The 17547-nt window shown below is 43.8% G+C and overlaps 2 protein-coding genes across 3 annotated transcripts in view; one reads left to right on the forward strand and one right to left on the reverse strand.

Moving 5' to 3' along the window:
- The window catches only part of HTR2B (5-hydroxytryptamine receptor 2B), a 178364-nt gene extending 165869 nt beyond the window's left edge, over positions 1–12495 (reverse strand). The window contains exons 1-3 of one of the 2 annotated variants that reach the window (XR_014511740.1): positions 11326–12494; positions 9938–10573; positions 2821–3021 (exon numbers count right to left, since the gene is read on the reverse strand). Coding sequence is in view for 1 of the 2 variants with exons in the window: in XM_083442311.1 (XP_083298437.1) it covers positions 2821–3021; positions 9938–10235 (499 nt within the window). In the remaining variant the exon portion in view is untranslated. Of the gene's footprint in view, positions 1–2820; positions 3022–9937; positions 10574–11325 lie in introns of both variants that reach the window. The other variant, XM_083442311.1, reaches the window with a different exon arrangement.
- The window catches only part of PSMD1 (proteasome 26S subunit, non-ATPase 1), a 94197-nt gene that overhangs the window by 42913 nt on the left and 33737 nt on the right, over positions 1–17547 (forward strand). Inside the window, exon 17 of the mRNA XM_083442016.1 lies at positions 17227–17341. Within this exon, the coding sequence (XP_083298142.1) occupies positions 17227–17341 (115 nt within the window). The remainder of the gene's footprint in view (positions 1–17226; positions 17342–17547) is intronic.

Consider the following 17547-nt stretch of genomic DNA (forward strand, 5'->3'; position numbering starts at 1 on the left):
GCAACACTGGCTGTTTTGTGCCCCATCTCCTTTCTTGGGCAACAAATAGAACAAATTTTTCTTGGATCACTTGTGTTTGACATAAAGCGCGTGTTGCGTTTGCAGTGGTGACCCACTTCCCACAAGCCTTCTTTCCACAGGAGGGAGGACAGGAGCTCCATGCATCTGAGAGCAATTGTCTCAAGATGGCGGCAAGGATGGGAAATGCTGGCAATTGGTTTTAATTTTTCCGTTCTCCTTCCCTGACCTTCTGCAAGTTGCAAGCACAGGATGCTTTGAGTTCTCTGGCCTAGCGAATCTTCCTGCCTCCTAACAACTGCTGCTGTTGAACATATTTGTGGTTTCTTAAGAGCTGACTTAGCTACCAAGCAAAACTTGGTGCCTTCGGCCCTGCAGCACTCAAGTAATCGGGTCAGCGATGAAGCTTTCACTTTTTAGTGCTGCCGCCACGGCTTTATAAAGTTTAGGGATTTGCTGTACCTTAGGCTATCGCTTCATGTCTTATGTGCTGTAGAAATGACAAACATCCTTAAGTCTCTTTTGTTCTCTTGCTTCATAGCAGTGCAGAGGCATTGCAATGAAAAGAGTCCTGCTGGATTGTTTACTTATTTAATTTATACGCCACCCTTCAGGTGAGGATCTCAGGGTGGTTCACAGCATAAAAACGCAAGATGAAAACACAAAATACATAATAAAAACAAGAACAAACCAAAGCAATAGACAGTGGGGCCCATCCAGTCCAACAGCTTGGTTGCTGCAGTGAGCATCTAGATGCCTTGAAGAAGCCCAACGAAGCCTATTGCCTCTGAATTTGGAGAGTCCATAGCTAGACATCTGCTAATCAGTTTTTAAGCTCCCCTGAAATTATTGAGAAGATGCAGTTCAGAGCCTGAGTACATTTAATGAGTAATAAGACATGGGATAAGTGCTGCGTATGATTGATGCTGCTAAAACCTGGCATTAAAAGGTCATGTTCAAATAGTTTTGCCTCATTAGCCGTTTCCTTTTTTTTTACTTCAAAAGTTGCCTATTGTTTCCCTTGATTGCGAGAAGCTCTTAAATTTACTAATGTAGGAAGTGGTGCTTTTTGAAAAAAAACCGCCACGGGTGTAGTCATTGATTAAGTGGGTGGTGTCTTTTTTCACCTCTCAGTTGTTTGCAACATAACTGATTTTAAAATCATTCTTATTCTTGACACTCTTTTGGGCATATTTTGCATCACTTGTTTTACGGTTAATCTATGATGTCTGCTTCCTGTGCTTTGGAGCCATTGCTCGCCAGTAGTTTGGAGTCATTGATTCACTTCCCCCCCGCTCCTCATTTGTCTTACATCTGGAGTTGACATTTTGTGTACAAACCAACGAGAAATTAACAACGGGCAGTGTGCCTTCAGAGAGTTCAGAATACACGGAGAAGCATAATATAAACTATTCATTTGCACCTCATTTATTATTTTCTGCTTTGCGTACTTTTGACAACACAGTCATAGTTTCCTCTCTTCCTTTACCTCTGAACAGTTAAGTTCCCAATTGCACCCCACCCTTTTTTGTTTAGTGTGTCTGTAGGTGGGTATTTGACCCAGCTAATTCACTTCTCTTTTAGATCCAAAAAGAATTAGAGGTGGTGTCAGATTCCCACCCATAAGAAACTGCTCCTCACTGGGGCTAGTGGTAGTGACTGAATTCAAGCTTCTCTGAGCCTGGGGCATTGTGATTTTTGTTGTAGCAATCCAACTTTTGTGGGACGCGGGTGGCACTGTGGGTTAAATCACACAGCCTAGGACTTGCTGATCAGAAGGTTGGTGGTTCGAACCCCCGCAACAGGGTGAGCTCCCGTTGCTCGGTCCCTGCTCCTGCCAACCTAGCAGTTCGAAAGCACGTCAAAGTGCAAGTAGATAAATAGGTACCGCTCCGGCAGGAAGGTAAAAGGCGTTTCCGTGCGCTGCTCTGGTTCGCCAGAAGCGGCTTAGTCATGCTGGCCGCATGACCCGGAAGCTGTATGCCGGCTTCCTTGGCCAATAAAGCGAGATGAGTGCTGCAACCCCAGAGTCGGCCACGACCTAATGGACCGGGGTCCCTTTACCTTTACCTTTAATCCAACTTTTGCAACTTAAATGTGTTAAGCAATTTCCCAACAAACTAATAATGGTAATGTGTTTGTTGGAGGGGAGGTATTATTGGTTTGGGTTCTTTTTGTATGTACTTTGCGTTCTTATTTTTATGTCGCGAACTGCCGTGTGATCTTCAGATCAAGGCAGTATACAAATTATTATTATTATTATTATTATTATTATTATTATTATTATTATTTCCATGCTTTGCTCTGTTGGACAGTAAGGTATTGTGTATTTTGATCCCTAACTTATAGGAGTTTGAGTTCAGAGATGCTATCTGAATGGCATGTTAGGGCTCCGAGCCTTCTTTTGGTACAGAAGGAACATTCGCCCTTGAGATAGTTAGATAGTATGAAATTTCTGGCCAGGCACTGGGAATGCCACCTTCGGTTAGAACATGGTGCTGATAATGCCATGATTGCAGGTTCGATCCCCATAAGGGATTGCTGCATATTCCTGCATTGCAGGGGGTCAGATTAGATGATCCTCAGGTTCTCTTCCAACTCTATGATTATGCCTGTTTTGCTTTTGATCCCAGCTGCACTTCAGTTTTAGAGATTTCATTCGAGGAAGAGAACCAAGGCTAGCTGATGCCCTCATCAGAGGCTGCTCACCATTCACGCAGCGCCACTTTTCTGGCACCCATGCATTCACACCAGCTGTTAGGAAATGAAAAGCACACTCTCCCTTTGATGCTTGCCACATACCTATTGAGATCAGCCAGACCACTGTGATTTTGATGAGTGTGGTGGCCCGTGAGTTGTACTGACTCGCTTGGATTGGCTTTTTTATGGCAATGTAGCGGTCCAGTGAGATGGCGCACAGATGCATGATGGAGGCTGTGGAAAAGAGGACGTCCAGAAACAGCCAGACAGGGCACAGCTCCCGCGGAAGAGGCCATGCAATCTCTGAAAAAGAGTAGGAAAGGGTTAGGATTCTTCTTTGGGGGTGTGCACCCTGTGGAAGAGGGTGCAACATTCAGTAAATGAATTCACGACACTATAACCCCCTCCAGTTAATCAGGCAGGAGTTTTTTTAAAGTTATTTTTTAGTACAAGTACAAGTTTTTTAAAAGTTATTCTTTAGTACAAGTAATTTTTTAAACCGCAGGTGACATCTGCTGCACTGGAGGAGGTGCTTTTAAGATGAGTGTTTGCATCGGTAGATGTGGGGTGGGATGAAGAAGAGTTTGGATTTGATATCCCGCCTTTCACTCCCTTTAAGGAGTCTCAAAGCGGCTAACATTCTCCTTTCCCTTCCTCCCACACAACAAACACTCTGTGAGGAGAGTGGGGCTGAGAGACTTCAAAGACTGGCCCAAGGTCACCCAGCAGCTGCATGTGGAGGAGCGGAGACGCGAACCCGGTTCATCAGATTACGTGACTACCGCTCTTAACCACTACACCACACTGGCTCTCACCTGGGTTCTATTCTGTAGAACCCTTTCTCAATTGCAAATTAAGCACATTTACCGTATTTTTCGCTCTATAACACGCACCAGACTATAACACGCACATAGTTTTTAGAGGAGGAAAACAAGAAAAAAAATATTCTAAACGAAATAGTGGATATATGATTTTTGTGGTTCATGCTGTGGCCACAGACATGTGATCTGACAGTGAGTTTGGAGTAGCCCAATGCAAAAATCCTGGGGATCCATGTGGATCCATGCTTTGTAACCACGGAGGAGGGAAGGAAGGGGAACCATGGATCCTCTGCTCACGACTGCAGCAGATCCCCCCCGCCACCTGTAGGCATTTGCTCCATAACACGGACAGACATTTCCCCTTACTTTCTAGGAGGAAAAAAGTGAGTGTTATGGTGCAAAAAATACGGTAATCTATTGATTAATCAAGGCTTCTTGAACAGGGCAATTGCCCTATCTTCAATGCCTTTGAGGTAGTAGCTAAAAATCAGTGGATTGTGGGCTAATTAAGCAAAAAAGGGCAGCAGCACCTGGTGATCTGTTAAGCGTTAGAGGTGTAGTGTTCTGGTTTTGGGGCACAACAATTCTGGTACATATCCTGCTTTGCAATTAGGTGACTTTTTCTTCGCTGTGGTGGTGGCAATCAGGTGAAAATACCACATCTTGTTGCAACACACGGTTTTCCTTTTCATTATTCGGAATCCGGGTTTCTAAATAGGGCTTCTTCAGCCCTGTGCACCTGCTAATAATAAATTGTCCCCCTTTCATTTTGTCATATTCAAATCCATCAGCATCACTGTTCCTTTAGTAGCCAGCTCCTGTTCCTTACTTAACAGTGCAAGGTCTGGTTTCTAAGCCAGATTTCTTTGTAGAGGCCCTTGCTATGAATTAGCTGTGTCCTTTTTGGGGATTGCATAATGACATCTCTTGGATCAATTGCAATAAAAGCGGATACATTTTGGGGGGCATAACTGTTCAAAGGTAAAAATAAAGTTGTTGTTTTTTTTACTCTGGGCATAATCTTGAGTTTTTGGACCTTGCTGGTTGTGTGTGCCCTCTTTTCTTAATCTGTGGGGCCAACACAAGTTGTCAGGATTCTCAGCTTTACTAATAATAAGAATATAATAATACAAATTTATTATTTATAACCCGCTCATCTGGCTGGGCTTCCCCAGCCATTCTGGGCGGCTTCCAATCAAATATTAAAATACAGCAATACATCAAACGTTGAAAGCTTTCCTAAACAGGGCTGCCTTCAGATGTCTTCCAAGAGTTTGGTAGTTGTTGTTCTCTTTGACATCTGGTGGGAGGGCGTTCCACAGGGAAGGCACCACCACCGAGAAGGCCCTCTGCCTGATTCCCTGTAATTTGGCTTCTCGCAGGGAGGCAACTGCCAGAAGGCCCTCGGAGCTGGACCTCAGTGTCCGGGTAGAACGATGGGGATGGAGACGTTCCTTCTGATACTATGGTTGACAAGGATAATGAATCAACTACTACTGACTGGGTCAAACCTAGTTAAGCTGCCTACGGCTTTGTTAAACAGAATACAGCAAAATCAGATCTGAATGCAATTCTCCCCACCTTCCCGGTTGCCTTTTCATTTTGGATCCATAAGCAGCAACTACTGTCCCACCTCCCCCTTTCCCCAGGTAGCCTGGTTTACCTTGAGGGAGGCTTCCGGTGTGTCTATAGCTTCCCTACAAAAAGCCATCCAATTCCTACACAGAAACCATACAGTCCCGACATTGTGGAGAGCATTGTGTGAGTGGCTCTGCACCTGTGTTAAATGGCTGTTTCTTTATTGGAATATGGTGGGATGCTGTGGAGCCCAAACCACGTGGCAACTGATTCTTCCTGCAGCAACCAGCCCTCCGCAGTCGCAAAAGCTTATTTTTAAAGAAGTCCGCTCTGTGGTTTGTGGGGTATTAATAGTAATAGCAGAGGGAAAAACCCTGGAGCGCTTTTTTGTTTTGTTTTATTTAAAAAGAGAATTGATAACATTTAAAATGAAGCAGAAAGCGGATGCCTTGTTGAATAGACCGTGAAATGTTGAGCAAACCTTTTTAAAGATTTCCTTTAAGTTTTTATTAGCTTTTTAAAAAAATCTCTCGTTCCCAGAGAACAGTCGTGCCAGAAGAAATAAAAGCTTCAAGTAACCAATTAAATTGGTGTGCTTGAAATCCCGAGATTCTATCTAGCAAGGCAAGCGTTTTCCTGCGCCTTGAACTAATGTTGTTGAGACCAAGTAATGTATGGCCTTTTTGTGTGCAGGTGCTCGCTTTACATGTGAAGAGGACGATGGCTCCTGGCTCGCTAGATTTCCAATGAATGATTTCAATGTTTTCTCTCCTTTGTGCAGGGCTGCTTAGACGTTACCTCCTTTCTGCTCATTCCTGCAGGGAGAGATTTTTTGCGCTGTAGCAAAATAGCCTCTCTCGCTCTCTTGCATCAGAGAATGTGGATTTTTCTCCCGCTAAACTTCTGCTTTTCCTTCCTTTTGTGCTCAGTTTTGAGAGAGGTGGTGTGTGCGTGTTGTGTGTTTAAGAAAAGTGACTTTAAATGCTTGATATTGAGAGTGCTGGCTGCAATTTGAGTGTGGGCGTTTCAGTGTTTGGTGGCCCAGTGAATAAGGCATTGGACTGTCTTCGGCCCAGATCACATCATGGCTGTTGAGTGATCTTCTTGGCCATGTGTAATATTAACTCTTTCCTCTCTGTAAAATGAGAATAAGGCAGTGGTAGCGGTGTAGCCTCTGAGCTGTGAACTGGGAAGTCCCTGGTGCAAATTTCACCTTCGCCATGAATTCAGTAGGCAGTCTTTGTCAAACTGCATTCTTTTACTTTCAGCACCTCGCCTTGTGATATGCTAACACTGATCTACCTTACAGGATGGTTGCAACAATTTACATGATGGGTTTTGAACATTTTAAAGCACTATATCAATGCTAAGTGATTATACTGCATCAGTGACATTTGCTAAGTAGGGGAATGTCTTATTCTCTGGCCCAGGCAAGCCAAACTCCTTGGTGCTATAGATGTCAGCCTGCAAATCCTCCTACTCTTTGTTGATCATGTTTGATCAACATCATGTTAAATTTTCCAATCAGATAGAAGGACCGTCCCTCTTCATTGAAATGATGGTAGACTCTCTTTCAAAGACACCTGCCTACCATTTGCTAGTCTCATTTAGGAACTCTTGATAAGTTTATAAAGAACCCCAAAGTTTCCTTGAATGCACTTTAAAGCCCACTGGCCTAGAAGAGTGAATAGAGTGGAGAGGCACGCACATTTTCTCTCTTAGATCTTCCGTATCAACTGTCAGAAATGAAAGGAATTGTGTTTGTGTCATGTGTTGAGATTCTGTACACTTGTGGAAGCACAGAAGTCTTAAAAGCTGGGAGGGGTGGGCCTATTGGCCGACTTGGCCACAGCTGACACTATTTAAACAGTTATCTGGCTAATGGATTTTTAAGGGATTACTAGCCTTCTAGGAGACTCAGCTGTGTTCTTGCTTCAGTCTACCCAGCCCAGGGCCTTTTTTTTTGCTTCTGGTGTGAATTTTCTCTTCTAGCAGTTGCTGAGGAAGCAGAAATACACAACTTTTGCGGCTAGGTAGACATCTTATGGATGTGAATTCAGCTTAGGGTCAGCTGTGTTTTCAGAGTGCCTGCAAATAATGTCGCCACACCTATTTAATTACGATTCCTAGCTTCCCTCCCTTTTAAGCGCCCTGCAACATGAGCTGCCTTTTTGTTGGCTTCTAAATTAAGATTCCTTGCATTTTTTTAAACTTCGGTTTTAGTAGTTTTCACTCAGGATTAATGGAAGATTAAATTTCAATAATAAAAGAAGACGAGAGCAGAAAAGCAAAATTGTTAGGAAGCTTAAGGCCAAGTTAGCCACTCGCACGATTGCTAAATGTATGAATGGCATCTTGTGTCGTTTGGCCCTGAGTAAACTTCAGAGGAGAGAGTTTGTAATCCTTTTGCAGTTTTTTGCTGGTCGCTAATCACTTGCTCTTTTACTTCTTCTAACTCTTAGTGCTTACATTTCATGTTGATCAGCTTCACAGCAGTATGGCAAATCCTGCAAGATCTCTGAAGATCTCTGTAGCTCAAGAGACCTGATCATAGTGAACCTCTCAGAATGCTCACATCTTCCCAAAGATCACCACTACAAAACAAAACGTTATCCCTCTTGTATCTGGATTAGAAGAAAGCAGTCTTGAAGGCGATGGAGCTGGAAGTTCCCAGCATCCCTGACCACTGGTCCTGATAGCTAGGGATGATGGGAATTGTAGTACAAAAACAGCTGGAGACCCAAGTCCGGGAAACCTTGATTTATAATGACTCCCGGGCCAAGACTTGCTTGTCTGAGTTAGTCCTGCCTCTGTGCATATTTAGTTTGAGTGATGTATTTGCTATGATCTTAGCCAGTGTAATTTAAGTATGCTGGGTAGCAGTAGAAAATATGGTAGCAGCTTCCTATTTAATGTAGGATTTATTTGCGTTGCTTCTTCAAAGTTTCCTCCTCATGATTTGCACTCACAATTACTCCCTTGGGTAGTATAGTAGTTTAAGAGACTGTTACAGAAAAGTTCCTGATTTAATTCTTGCCTTCTGCCATGAAGTCATTAACCAGCTTCACCCAGAACCTCCCCCTCCCACCCCATTGATAAGGGATAATAATACTGGGCTGCCTTTGCCATTTGTAAGGATCATGACAAGCTATCATATGTGAAGGGCATTGAACACTATAAAGCGTTATTTGAACAGTACGTAATTAAATTCAGTTGATCTCCCCAGCCAAGGACATGGGGTAAGAATCAACTAACCCATCTTGGTTTTATCTTCCTTGTACCTGGAGGGACATTCGTGCTTTTCCTTCCAAGCGTAAGGACTGTTTCTGTCTTTATTTTTTATTTCCAGCTTGAAAGCTGCGGCCATAATATGTCACTTGGTTCATTTCCTTTGAACTATAGTTTTGTGGGTTTTGTATCCACTCAGTAGATTTTATCGCTTTTCTTTTCTGGATAATAATTCATAGAGGCCAAATTGTCGTAGGGCCTTTTTGTGCGTATGTGGAGAGAAAATTGAACTAATGAGACAATACATGCTTTCCGCAATTTGAGCTTTCTGTATCCTGTCCCCTGGCACTGTTTACTGATGTAGCATTGCATTCTAGTCTTCCTGTTGACTCTTGCTACGAATCAGTAGTACATGGGTACAGTTAGGACTATTGAATGTAGGGGCATTTCCACTGGACGAGTGGGGTACCATACCAGTGCACACTTGTAATTGTACATTAGATCATTCTGACCAGTTCCCTGCGTTAAATGGACTCTTGTCAATTATTCCAAGCTGCTAATAGAATTTCAAATTCTGTTTGTGATCTCATGGGCTGTGAAACGAGGACTGGAACTAAGGAGATTTAACTGCTGTGCTGGTGACAGAGTAGTCCTATCTACCACAAGAGTATGTACAAGAAGACACCTTGCATGGGAGCTGATTCACCAAGACCAGGAGTTGAAATCAGACCACATCCCACCTCGTGGCAAGGAGATGAAGGCCTTCCACTTCACCCCTTGTTGTGACATATCAGAGAATTCAGACAAACTGCCATCAAAGGATGATCATGGTTTCACAACCTCATCTCAACCGGCTTTGAACCATGCCACTGAACATTTCCCTGACTTTCATTTGTAGATCCATGTTTTGTTTTGTTTTTAGGAGACGCAGAAAAAAATATTTTTGAAAATCTAGCAGAATCTGAGGGTAAGGAAGACGTTACTGAAAATTCCCCATTGAACTGTTTAAATGAATTTCACATAAATCACTAGAATACTGTCTTAGAGCATGTCTTAAATAGTTATAGAAAGCAAAAAAGGCAAACTGATTGCACTCAAGTGAACTTTTATTTCCTTGAAGCTGGAGATTAAACGATGTCAGTATCTTATATCACACATATGGTCTGTGTTATGAATCCCTGTGTCTACAGACGCAGGAAAAGGGCTTTCTTGAAATGGATGGAACGATGCCCATTGGTGGCGATCATGGTGAATGTTTCTAGTTGATATAATTTTTTAAAAAAACTTCTTCTGATTTTATAGGAACTGTGTATATTTTCATTTAAACTATGAAACTATCACTTCTGTGTGTTATAACATAGCTCCCCCCTTGGCAGAAGAGCTATTTCAGAGTGGTGTTCAGTAGTTCTGATTTTCCCTGAGCATTGGTCTGGAAGAATGAAAGAGGTTGAGTAGTTTGCCGCATTTTGCAAAGGGGCTTAAGGCACCAGAAAGCTCTTAATTTGGTCAGTGCTTTAAAATGCATACATACATATATATATATAGAGAGAGAGAGAGAACATAACTTCAGAGGATCAGAGGCCAGTACTTACCAAACATGATGGTAAGAAGGGCTATGGGCATCACAAACAAACCAACCAGCAAATCGGCCACTGCCAGAGACATGAGGAAGTAGTTGGTGGCATATTGCAACTTTTTCTCCAAGGATACGGCCAGTATGACGAGAATATTCCCCCCAATGGTGGGGATGATGACCATCAGAATGAGCAGAGCTGCCCAGCGCAACACGGTCCCCTCCGCCGTGATTGGCTGTGCAGATCCATTGCCGGATCCAGACATGTTCACAGGCAAGGCCATTTCAGCACCCGGTAGGATTTGTTCGGAGAGCATGTGTTACTGGGACATACTGTAAATTCTAGGAGCTTGGTCTCCCTCTCCGGCCCAGTGCGGTCCTGGTGAAAGACCAGCATCGTAAGCTATTCATCTGCTACCACATGAGGGTCTTCTCTCTCTTGTGCAATTTTATATCATGGTCCTTCCTTGGATGCACGCAAAGAGTATTTAAAAATGAGTACGCTGGCTTGGATCCATCTCTTTATTATAGGTCCCAATAGTCAGACTGTTCCCTAAAGCGAAAACCTTAAAAAATGAATGTTGAAGAGTTGGGTAATGAATTAGATCCTTGTGTCCTCGCACGGTGCCTCTCCTCCTGTGCCGAAGAGCTCGCCCTACATAATAGAACATACACATGTCATGTTTTTATTTTTGTTGATGGGCTAGAATTGTTACACTGAACTTAGAGGTGCGGCAAGGTGGCATATGCTGAAAATTTATACCATCCGAGGTTTGAGTTTTCAAGGTTGTGATGTTGCAAAAAACTTGAAATTGGGGGGGAAACAGCTCTGGAGATAACTATTTATACTGTTTGGGTACAGCTTTGCTCCCCTTCTCAGTAGTTGAGCTCTGAGAATAATTCCCAGTTCTTTCTCTCCGTAAATTCCATTTCTTGAGAGACCTACAGCTTGCAAACTGATGCAGTCTTCCTTACTATGTGCCTCCCTGCTTGTTCATCAGGTGGAAGGGCAGATAAAATCAATTTAGGATTTATTTATTTTGTAAGCTAATAGTACCATCCTATTCATTTTTACTCAGAAGAAACTCGCATTGAATTAATGGTACTTATTGCAGGTGGTTGCAGGCTAGAACTATAGGGGGGAATTACTTGTTCAGTGGGAAGACAGCAAATAATCATCTTACCGGAGTTACAGTTCGTGAACCATTTGACCAGACAGACTTGACTTCTAAATCCCTTTTGAGAGGAACCTTTACCAATTCCTTCTCTCTAATAAACAAGCACACGAAAGTGGCCCCCTTGGATTTCTGCATTTGCATTCAGTTTTTTCCTATGGCGTTTCTCGATATACAAAGGGCACATCACCATCCTTGCCTTTTAACAGTTTTAAAACAACCGATGCCTTACCTTATTTATCCACTCCCTGGATTTTAGCGGAATTCCCCTAGTACTTGAGCTGGATCCGTTTCCTTGGAGGACGTGTGTTCCTGATTTGCCGCACACTGGATGCTTAGAATGTCTCCCTCTAATTGCATTGCTTTCTTCCAAGCCAGCCACGCACACTTGCGATTGAATTTCCCACCGCAGTCCGGTTCACTTTGCGATTACGCCGCTGATTTCTTTCTCTTGTCAAGCCCAGAGGAGGAGGAGGAGAATGGCTCGAGTCGATGGCTCCCTCCCTCCTCTGTCATGCTGCCGTTTTCTTTTGGTAATTTTTACATACTTAATATGTCCCTTGAGCGCTGACCAGCCCTTCCTCTCTGCCTCTCGCCTTCTGTGCAGCTTCCTCCGAACGTGTACGCTCTGCTGGTATCATCTGTTGATTGACTCATTCCAGTGCACCCAGCTCCAAGTGCTTAAAACGCAAAGCAACAAATGAGCAGATATTCTCTTCCCCTCCCTCTTTTCTTTTGCATCTGGAGAAGAGCCGTGCAAGGTTATTTCCTCCCACCCCCGCCGTCCAGCTTTCCAAACCTAAAGCGCACGACTCTCATCCCCGACTCTGAATGGGTTGATCCAATCAACGTTGGCCCCTTTCACTTGAGCATGTAAAAATGCACTGTTCCCTTTCTCACAGCAGTCAAAAGGTGCTCCCTGGTAGCAGGAGCTTTTTAAGTCTTCCATAAATACAGGGGAAACGACACTGTACGACAATTTAACTGTAATCTGCATAGTGCTTCAAGTGCACAAGTTGATCACAGGCCGTGCTTTAATAATCTTCCCAGCAGCCCTGTCAGGTGGGCTTCAATTTTACAAATAGGGAACTGAGGCCGGGAGGTCCCTAAAATCTTGGGTGAGTTTATGGCTTTCCTGTGTAGTATTGCCTGCAAATGAATCTTACGTGCATTACCTGGAAGTAGGTGAACTAATCAGTGTTTTTGACGGTGTAAAACTTTGTTTCCCAACAGATGTTGTGTATTAAAGATAAAGTTGTGGCTAATATGTCAAGCAGTCTTGGTCAACCAACTAGGATTTAGTTTGGTGAGCATGTGCAGTTGTTGCGGCATGTTTTGTTCTAGAGAACGGAGCACCACGTAGATTCTCAAATTATTGCTGTGATTTTGTGAGTCACAAAAACTTTGGTTTGGGGTAGCTACTCTACAGGTGGTGTGTATTTGGCACGGTGTATATGGAAATACATGGGGGGGGAACCTAGTACATTGTAATGGATTAATAGTAGGATCCTTCGTTGTTGTTTAGTCGTTCAGTTGTGTCCGACTCTTCATGACCCCCTGGACCAGAGCACGCCAGGCACTTCTGTCTTCCACTGCCTCCCGCAGTTTGGTCAAACTCATGCTGGTAGCTTCAAGAACACTGTCTAACCATCTCGTCCTCTGTCGTCCTCTTCTCCTTGTGCCCTCCATCTTTCCCAACATCAGGGTCTTTTCCAGTGAGTCTTCTCTTCTCATGAGGTGGCCAAAGTATTGGAGCCTCAGCTTCACGATCTGTCCTTCCAGTGAGCACTCAGGGCTGATTGCCTTCAGAATGGATGCGTTTGATCTTCTTGCAGTCCATGGGGCTCTCAAGAGTCTCCTCCAGCACCATAATTCAAAAGCGTCAATTCTTCGGCGATCAGCCTTCTTTATGGTCCAGCTCTCACTTCCATACATCACTACTGGGAAAACCATAGCTTTTACTATACGGACCTTTGTTGGCAAGGTGATGTCTCTACTTTTTAAAATGCTATCTAGGTTTGCCATTGCTTTCCTCCCAAGAAGCAGGCGTCTCTTAATTTCGTGGCTGCTCTCACCATCTGCAGTGATCATGGAGCCCAAGAAAGTAAAATCTCTCACTGCCTCCATTTCCTCCCCTTCTATTTGCCAGGGGAGCAGTGGCCATGATCTTCGTTTTTTTGATGTTGAGCTTCAGACCATATTTTGTGCTCTCCTCTTTCACCCTCAATAAAAGGTTTTTTAATTCCTCCTCACTTTAGGATCCTTCACATAATGCTTAATTTAAGGAACTCACTGCAACAAAATGTGGTGGTTGCTTACTGACTTAGCTGCCTTCCAAATGGGATTACATTCTCGGGCTGCCATTTTGTCTCTGAAGAGCTGCCCATTACTTCAATCTAGTGCACCCTGAACAACAACCAGCAAACTGACATTTCTAAATCACAGAGAACAGCCTTCTTGCGGCCTGGTGCCCTCCAGGTGGCTAGGGCTGGCGGGGGTTATAGTACAAAACTTAAGAAGGTAACTAGTTTGGGGGTGTTTTGCATAGGGCCTGTTGCTTGGCCTAGAAAATGGTAGCGTGTGGCGATTTCTTGTTTAGGAAAACCACTTTTGTCTTGAGTTACACCTGGGGCACAGACAGGTTGCTCATCAGGAGCATTTAAAGGAACCTCGTTCCCAGCCATGCCATCTGCCCATCTAGTTCAAATACGACTCCTCAGACTGACAGGGACTCTCCAGGGTCCCGTGCAGAGCAAGAGTCTTCCCCATCACCTGCTGCCGGTTATTTCTCTGAAAGCCAGGAATTGTCAGGTGCACAGGAGTTCATCAGCATACAACAAAAAGGAAGGTAGAAAGGGTCCCTGAGGAACGGGTGGTCTCTTACATTGAATGTAGAATAGCTGCCTTGGAAGCAGATACACTTAGCGATAATGCCGTCCTTGACAGATAACACTACTTTTGTACATTTGGAGTGTTATGGGCTAAAGCTGTCCTTTTTATCTGACATCCTTGTAAAGATCCAGGTTGTGCCGCTGTTGAGACAGCTGCCATTAAGACGCCGTGAGGCTACTGCAAAGTAGGTTCGCATCACTCCATTTCTAATTGTGGCAACAGGAAATTCACCCTTCCTCCTGTGAGGCGTTTGGTATTCTGCAGGTGGCTTTCAATAAGTACATTTGTTTTGGAAATTTCCATTATCGGTCCTGTGCGTCTGAAGAATAGCTATTTTTAGCGTGTGCAGGGGGCTAGATTTCTGGCTGGAGTGAAAATTAAATGTTTGCACCGTGCTTGAAAGTCTGCGGTTGCCTCTTACATGTTGGGGTCGGCTCTTTGCCACTGTGATGCGTGTGGATGTGCTGTTGCTGCCCCCTGTCGAAGTGTTAACTCTTTCACAGAGGAAAAGCTTTGTGCCTTCCATATTTTCAGAAGGCAAATGAGTCCATAGAAGCTTATGCCATAATAAATGCCTTAGCTCAGCGGTTCTCAACCTGTGGGTCCCCAGATGTTGTTGGACTACAACTCCCATCATCCCTGAGCTATGGCCTTGCTAGCTAGGGGTGATGGGAGTTGTAGTCCAACAACATCTGGGGACCCACAGGTGGAGAAAGGCTGCCTTAGCTGAATGCTGTAAGACTCTGGGTTCTGGGGGACTGAGTAGCAAGTGACAGGATTTGATTTGAGAAGTCCCACGGGACGTGATTGAAATATCACTCCATTCTGGAACGGGAATGCTCACTCAACCTTCCAAGAACAAGTGTTCCTTTGAATTAAAGTATAATTCTCCGGAAAACGACAAACATCATGCGCAAACGGTTTCATGATGAAGCAGGGTTATGGTTAGCCCAGAGGGTGGCGAAGGACGTTCATTTATAAAGGGCAGGTCTCGAATTGCTGTTTCCCGCTTCTGAGCAATTATGGTTTAAGAGGAATGGGCACGTTTGTCGATAAAGAAGAGTGACAAAAATGGTGAGGTCTCTGGAGCCTCAAATCCTTGTAAGGAAAGAATGGAAAGCCTTTGGTTTGGAGAAGAGACTGCTTCTGTTGGCTAGAGCCTGGTGCTGATAACGCCAAGGTTGCAGGTTCAGTTGCCATATGGGGCAGCTGCATATTCCTGCATCGCAGGGGGTCAGACTAGATGACCCTCAAGATCCCTGCCAGCTCTGTGATTCCATGATTCTGTGAAATAATACAATGGCTGTCTTCAGCTTTGGATTTAAATGATGGATCAATAATTTGCTCCAAAAGGAAGGTAGGGCCCAGACCAGTGGGTTCAAATTTCAAGGAAATCAGTGTAGATGAAATTGACGGGAGGGATCAGGCTGCCTCAGAAAGAGGTCAAGTCGCCACCTCTCAAGGATGCTGTCGGAGAGCCAGTCTTCTTCATCGCATGGGTTTGAACTAGAAGACCTTTGAGAACCCTTTTGACACCTTAGCATGGCTGATTTCATGGCTAGTGTACGGTACCGGGAAAGTGTGGTTGAGGGGATGTTCTACTTTGCAAAGCAGCTGGCTTACAGAGTTCCTGATTTTAATGTTTCTTCCTTGCTGTAGCCTTCATTGTGCACCTTTGGTTTGTTTTCATAATGCCAAACTTTACATTCCATATCCCCCCTCCTGTAAGAGGTTTTACGTGAAGACTCCCATTCATAGCTGTCAAACGTTTCCCTTTTTTAAAGGGAAATTCCCTTATTCCGAATAGGATTCCTCGCAAGAAAAGGGAAAAGCTGACAGCTATGCTCGCATTCATTAAAGGACCTGACTGTTTAAAAGTGTGTGTGTGTGTGTGTGTGTGTGTGTGTATTTTAATGCAAGCAGATACCGATTCTAGGGTGCTGCTGCTCATACACCGGAATAGCTGACTGCCAGATACAGTGGTACCTCGGGTTAAGTACTTAATTTGTTCCAGAGGTCCGTACTTAACCTGAAGCACCACTTTAGCTAATGGGCCCGCCTCCTGCTGCCATGCCGCCGGAGCACAATTTCTGTTCTCATCCTGAAACAAAGTTCTTAACCCGAGGTACTATTTCTAGGTTAGTGGAGTCTCTAACCTGAAGCGTACGTAACCTGAAGCGTATGTAACTTGAGGTTACATACTGTACTGTACATGGACTCTGCTGCAGTTTAGGCACTTGCTGAAAACCATGTTTGCTTTGGTGTTCGATGGCTCATGACTTCAGCTGTTACAATTTTCAGTTTTGGGGCTGCTGTGTATGCCGTACTGTGCGCATTTTGTTTTTGTACGTTACATTCTTTTTACTGCTGTAAACCACGGAAATACGTTTCTAATGACAAGTGGTCTACAAATATTTATAATAAATAATAAATTCTGATCTCTTTATGTGTGTTGAACTTGGTTGAATAATTGCTGAAGTAATCGAAAGGCAAATGTAGTTTGTGTCAGGGCCCTAAAAACCTTTACAGTGAATGTTTAGGTTCATTTATTCAAAGCCTTGTCACTCCCTATCTTCAGAGCAGCTCATTTGATGCCAGCTTTGAGCTGTTGTTTGAGAACAAAGTGACAAATAGCTTTATGTGTGAGGCAGTTTATCGTCCTCAGGCCTATTCTAGCTTTAGAAAGAATTGCCTGGTACAGCTTGCCTTAACCCTGAACCTCCGTTCCCATCACCTTCTTATTTACATTACTAGTCAGAGTTGCCTCTTGCAGGCGGCAGCAGAATCCAAGCTATGTTTAGCAGAAGTAAATTGCAAGACTTTGCTCAGTACTTTGCATCTGTAAAGGTGTGATGGATTGATGATATGGACAGATTAGCTACATATGAACGAATTGCATGTCAACGCAAATTAAGAATGGATAAATATGAAGAAATATGGAAGGAATATTTAAGCGACTAGGCGGATAGTGGTGGGAAGTAGGGGAGAGAGAGAGAGAGAGAGAGAGAGAGAGAGAGGTGGGAAAATATTGTTTAAAAGGTGTAGTCATAGGTATATCAGTGTATTCAAATCTGAAATGTCAAATTGTTATTAGTGTTATTATGGTTTTTGTTGTATGTGTCTTTTGCGGTTGTTTTTTTAATTCAAAAAATGATTAAATAATTTTTTTTTAAAAGGTGTGGTGCTCTTTACACTTCAATGTGATTGCTCTCTTTGCTTTTCTCTTTTCTTCCTCCTTCAGGACTCCTGAACAGTGTCCAAGTGTAGTTTCCTTGTTGTCAGAAAGTTACAACCCCCATGTCCGCTACGGAGCAGCCATGGCCCTAGGAATCTGCTGTGCTGGCACCGGGAACAAGGTAAGGACAACAGGGCCCAGGCTTGCCGCCCTTCCTCTTCCATCGAGGCTGCTACCTATACCTGAAGAATTCATGGTTGGAAGCAACTCCAGAAAGTCCACGCTGCCCAATAAATGCACCATACAGTGTGCTGCATGTAACTGTGATTCCTTGTGTTAGGATTGCAGCGTAAGACTTCAAAATAGAAAAGTGGATCTATCATCCGA

Source organism: Podarcis tiliguerta (genome assembly GCF_965153285.1).
Source record: "Podarcis tiliguerta genome assembly, chromosome: 5".
Classification (NCBI taxonomy): Eukaryota; Metazoa; Chordata; class Lepidosauria; order Squamata; family Lacertidae; genus Podarcis; species Podarcis tiliguerta.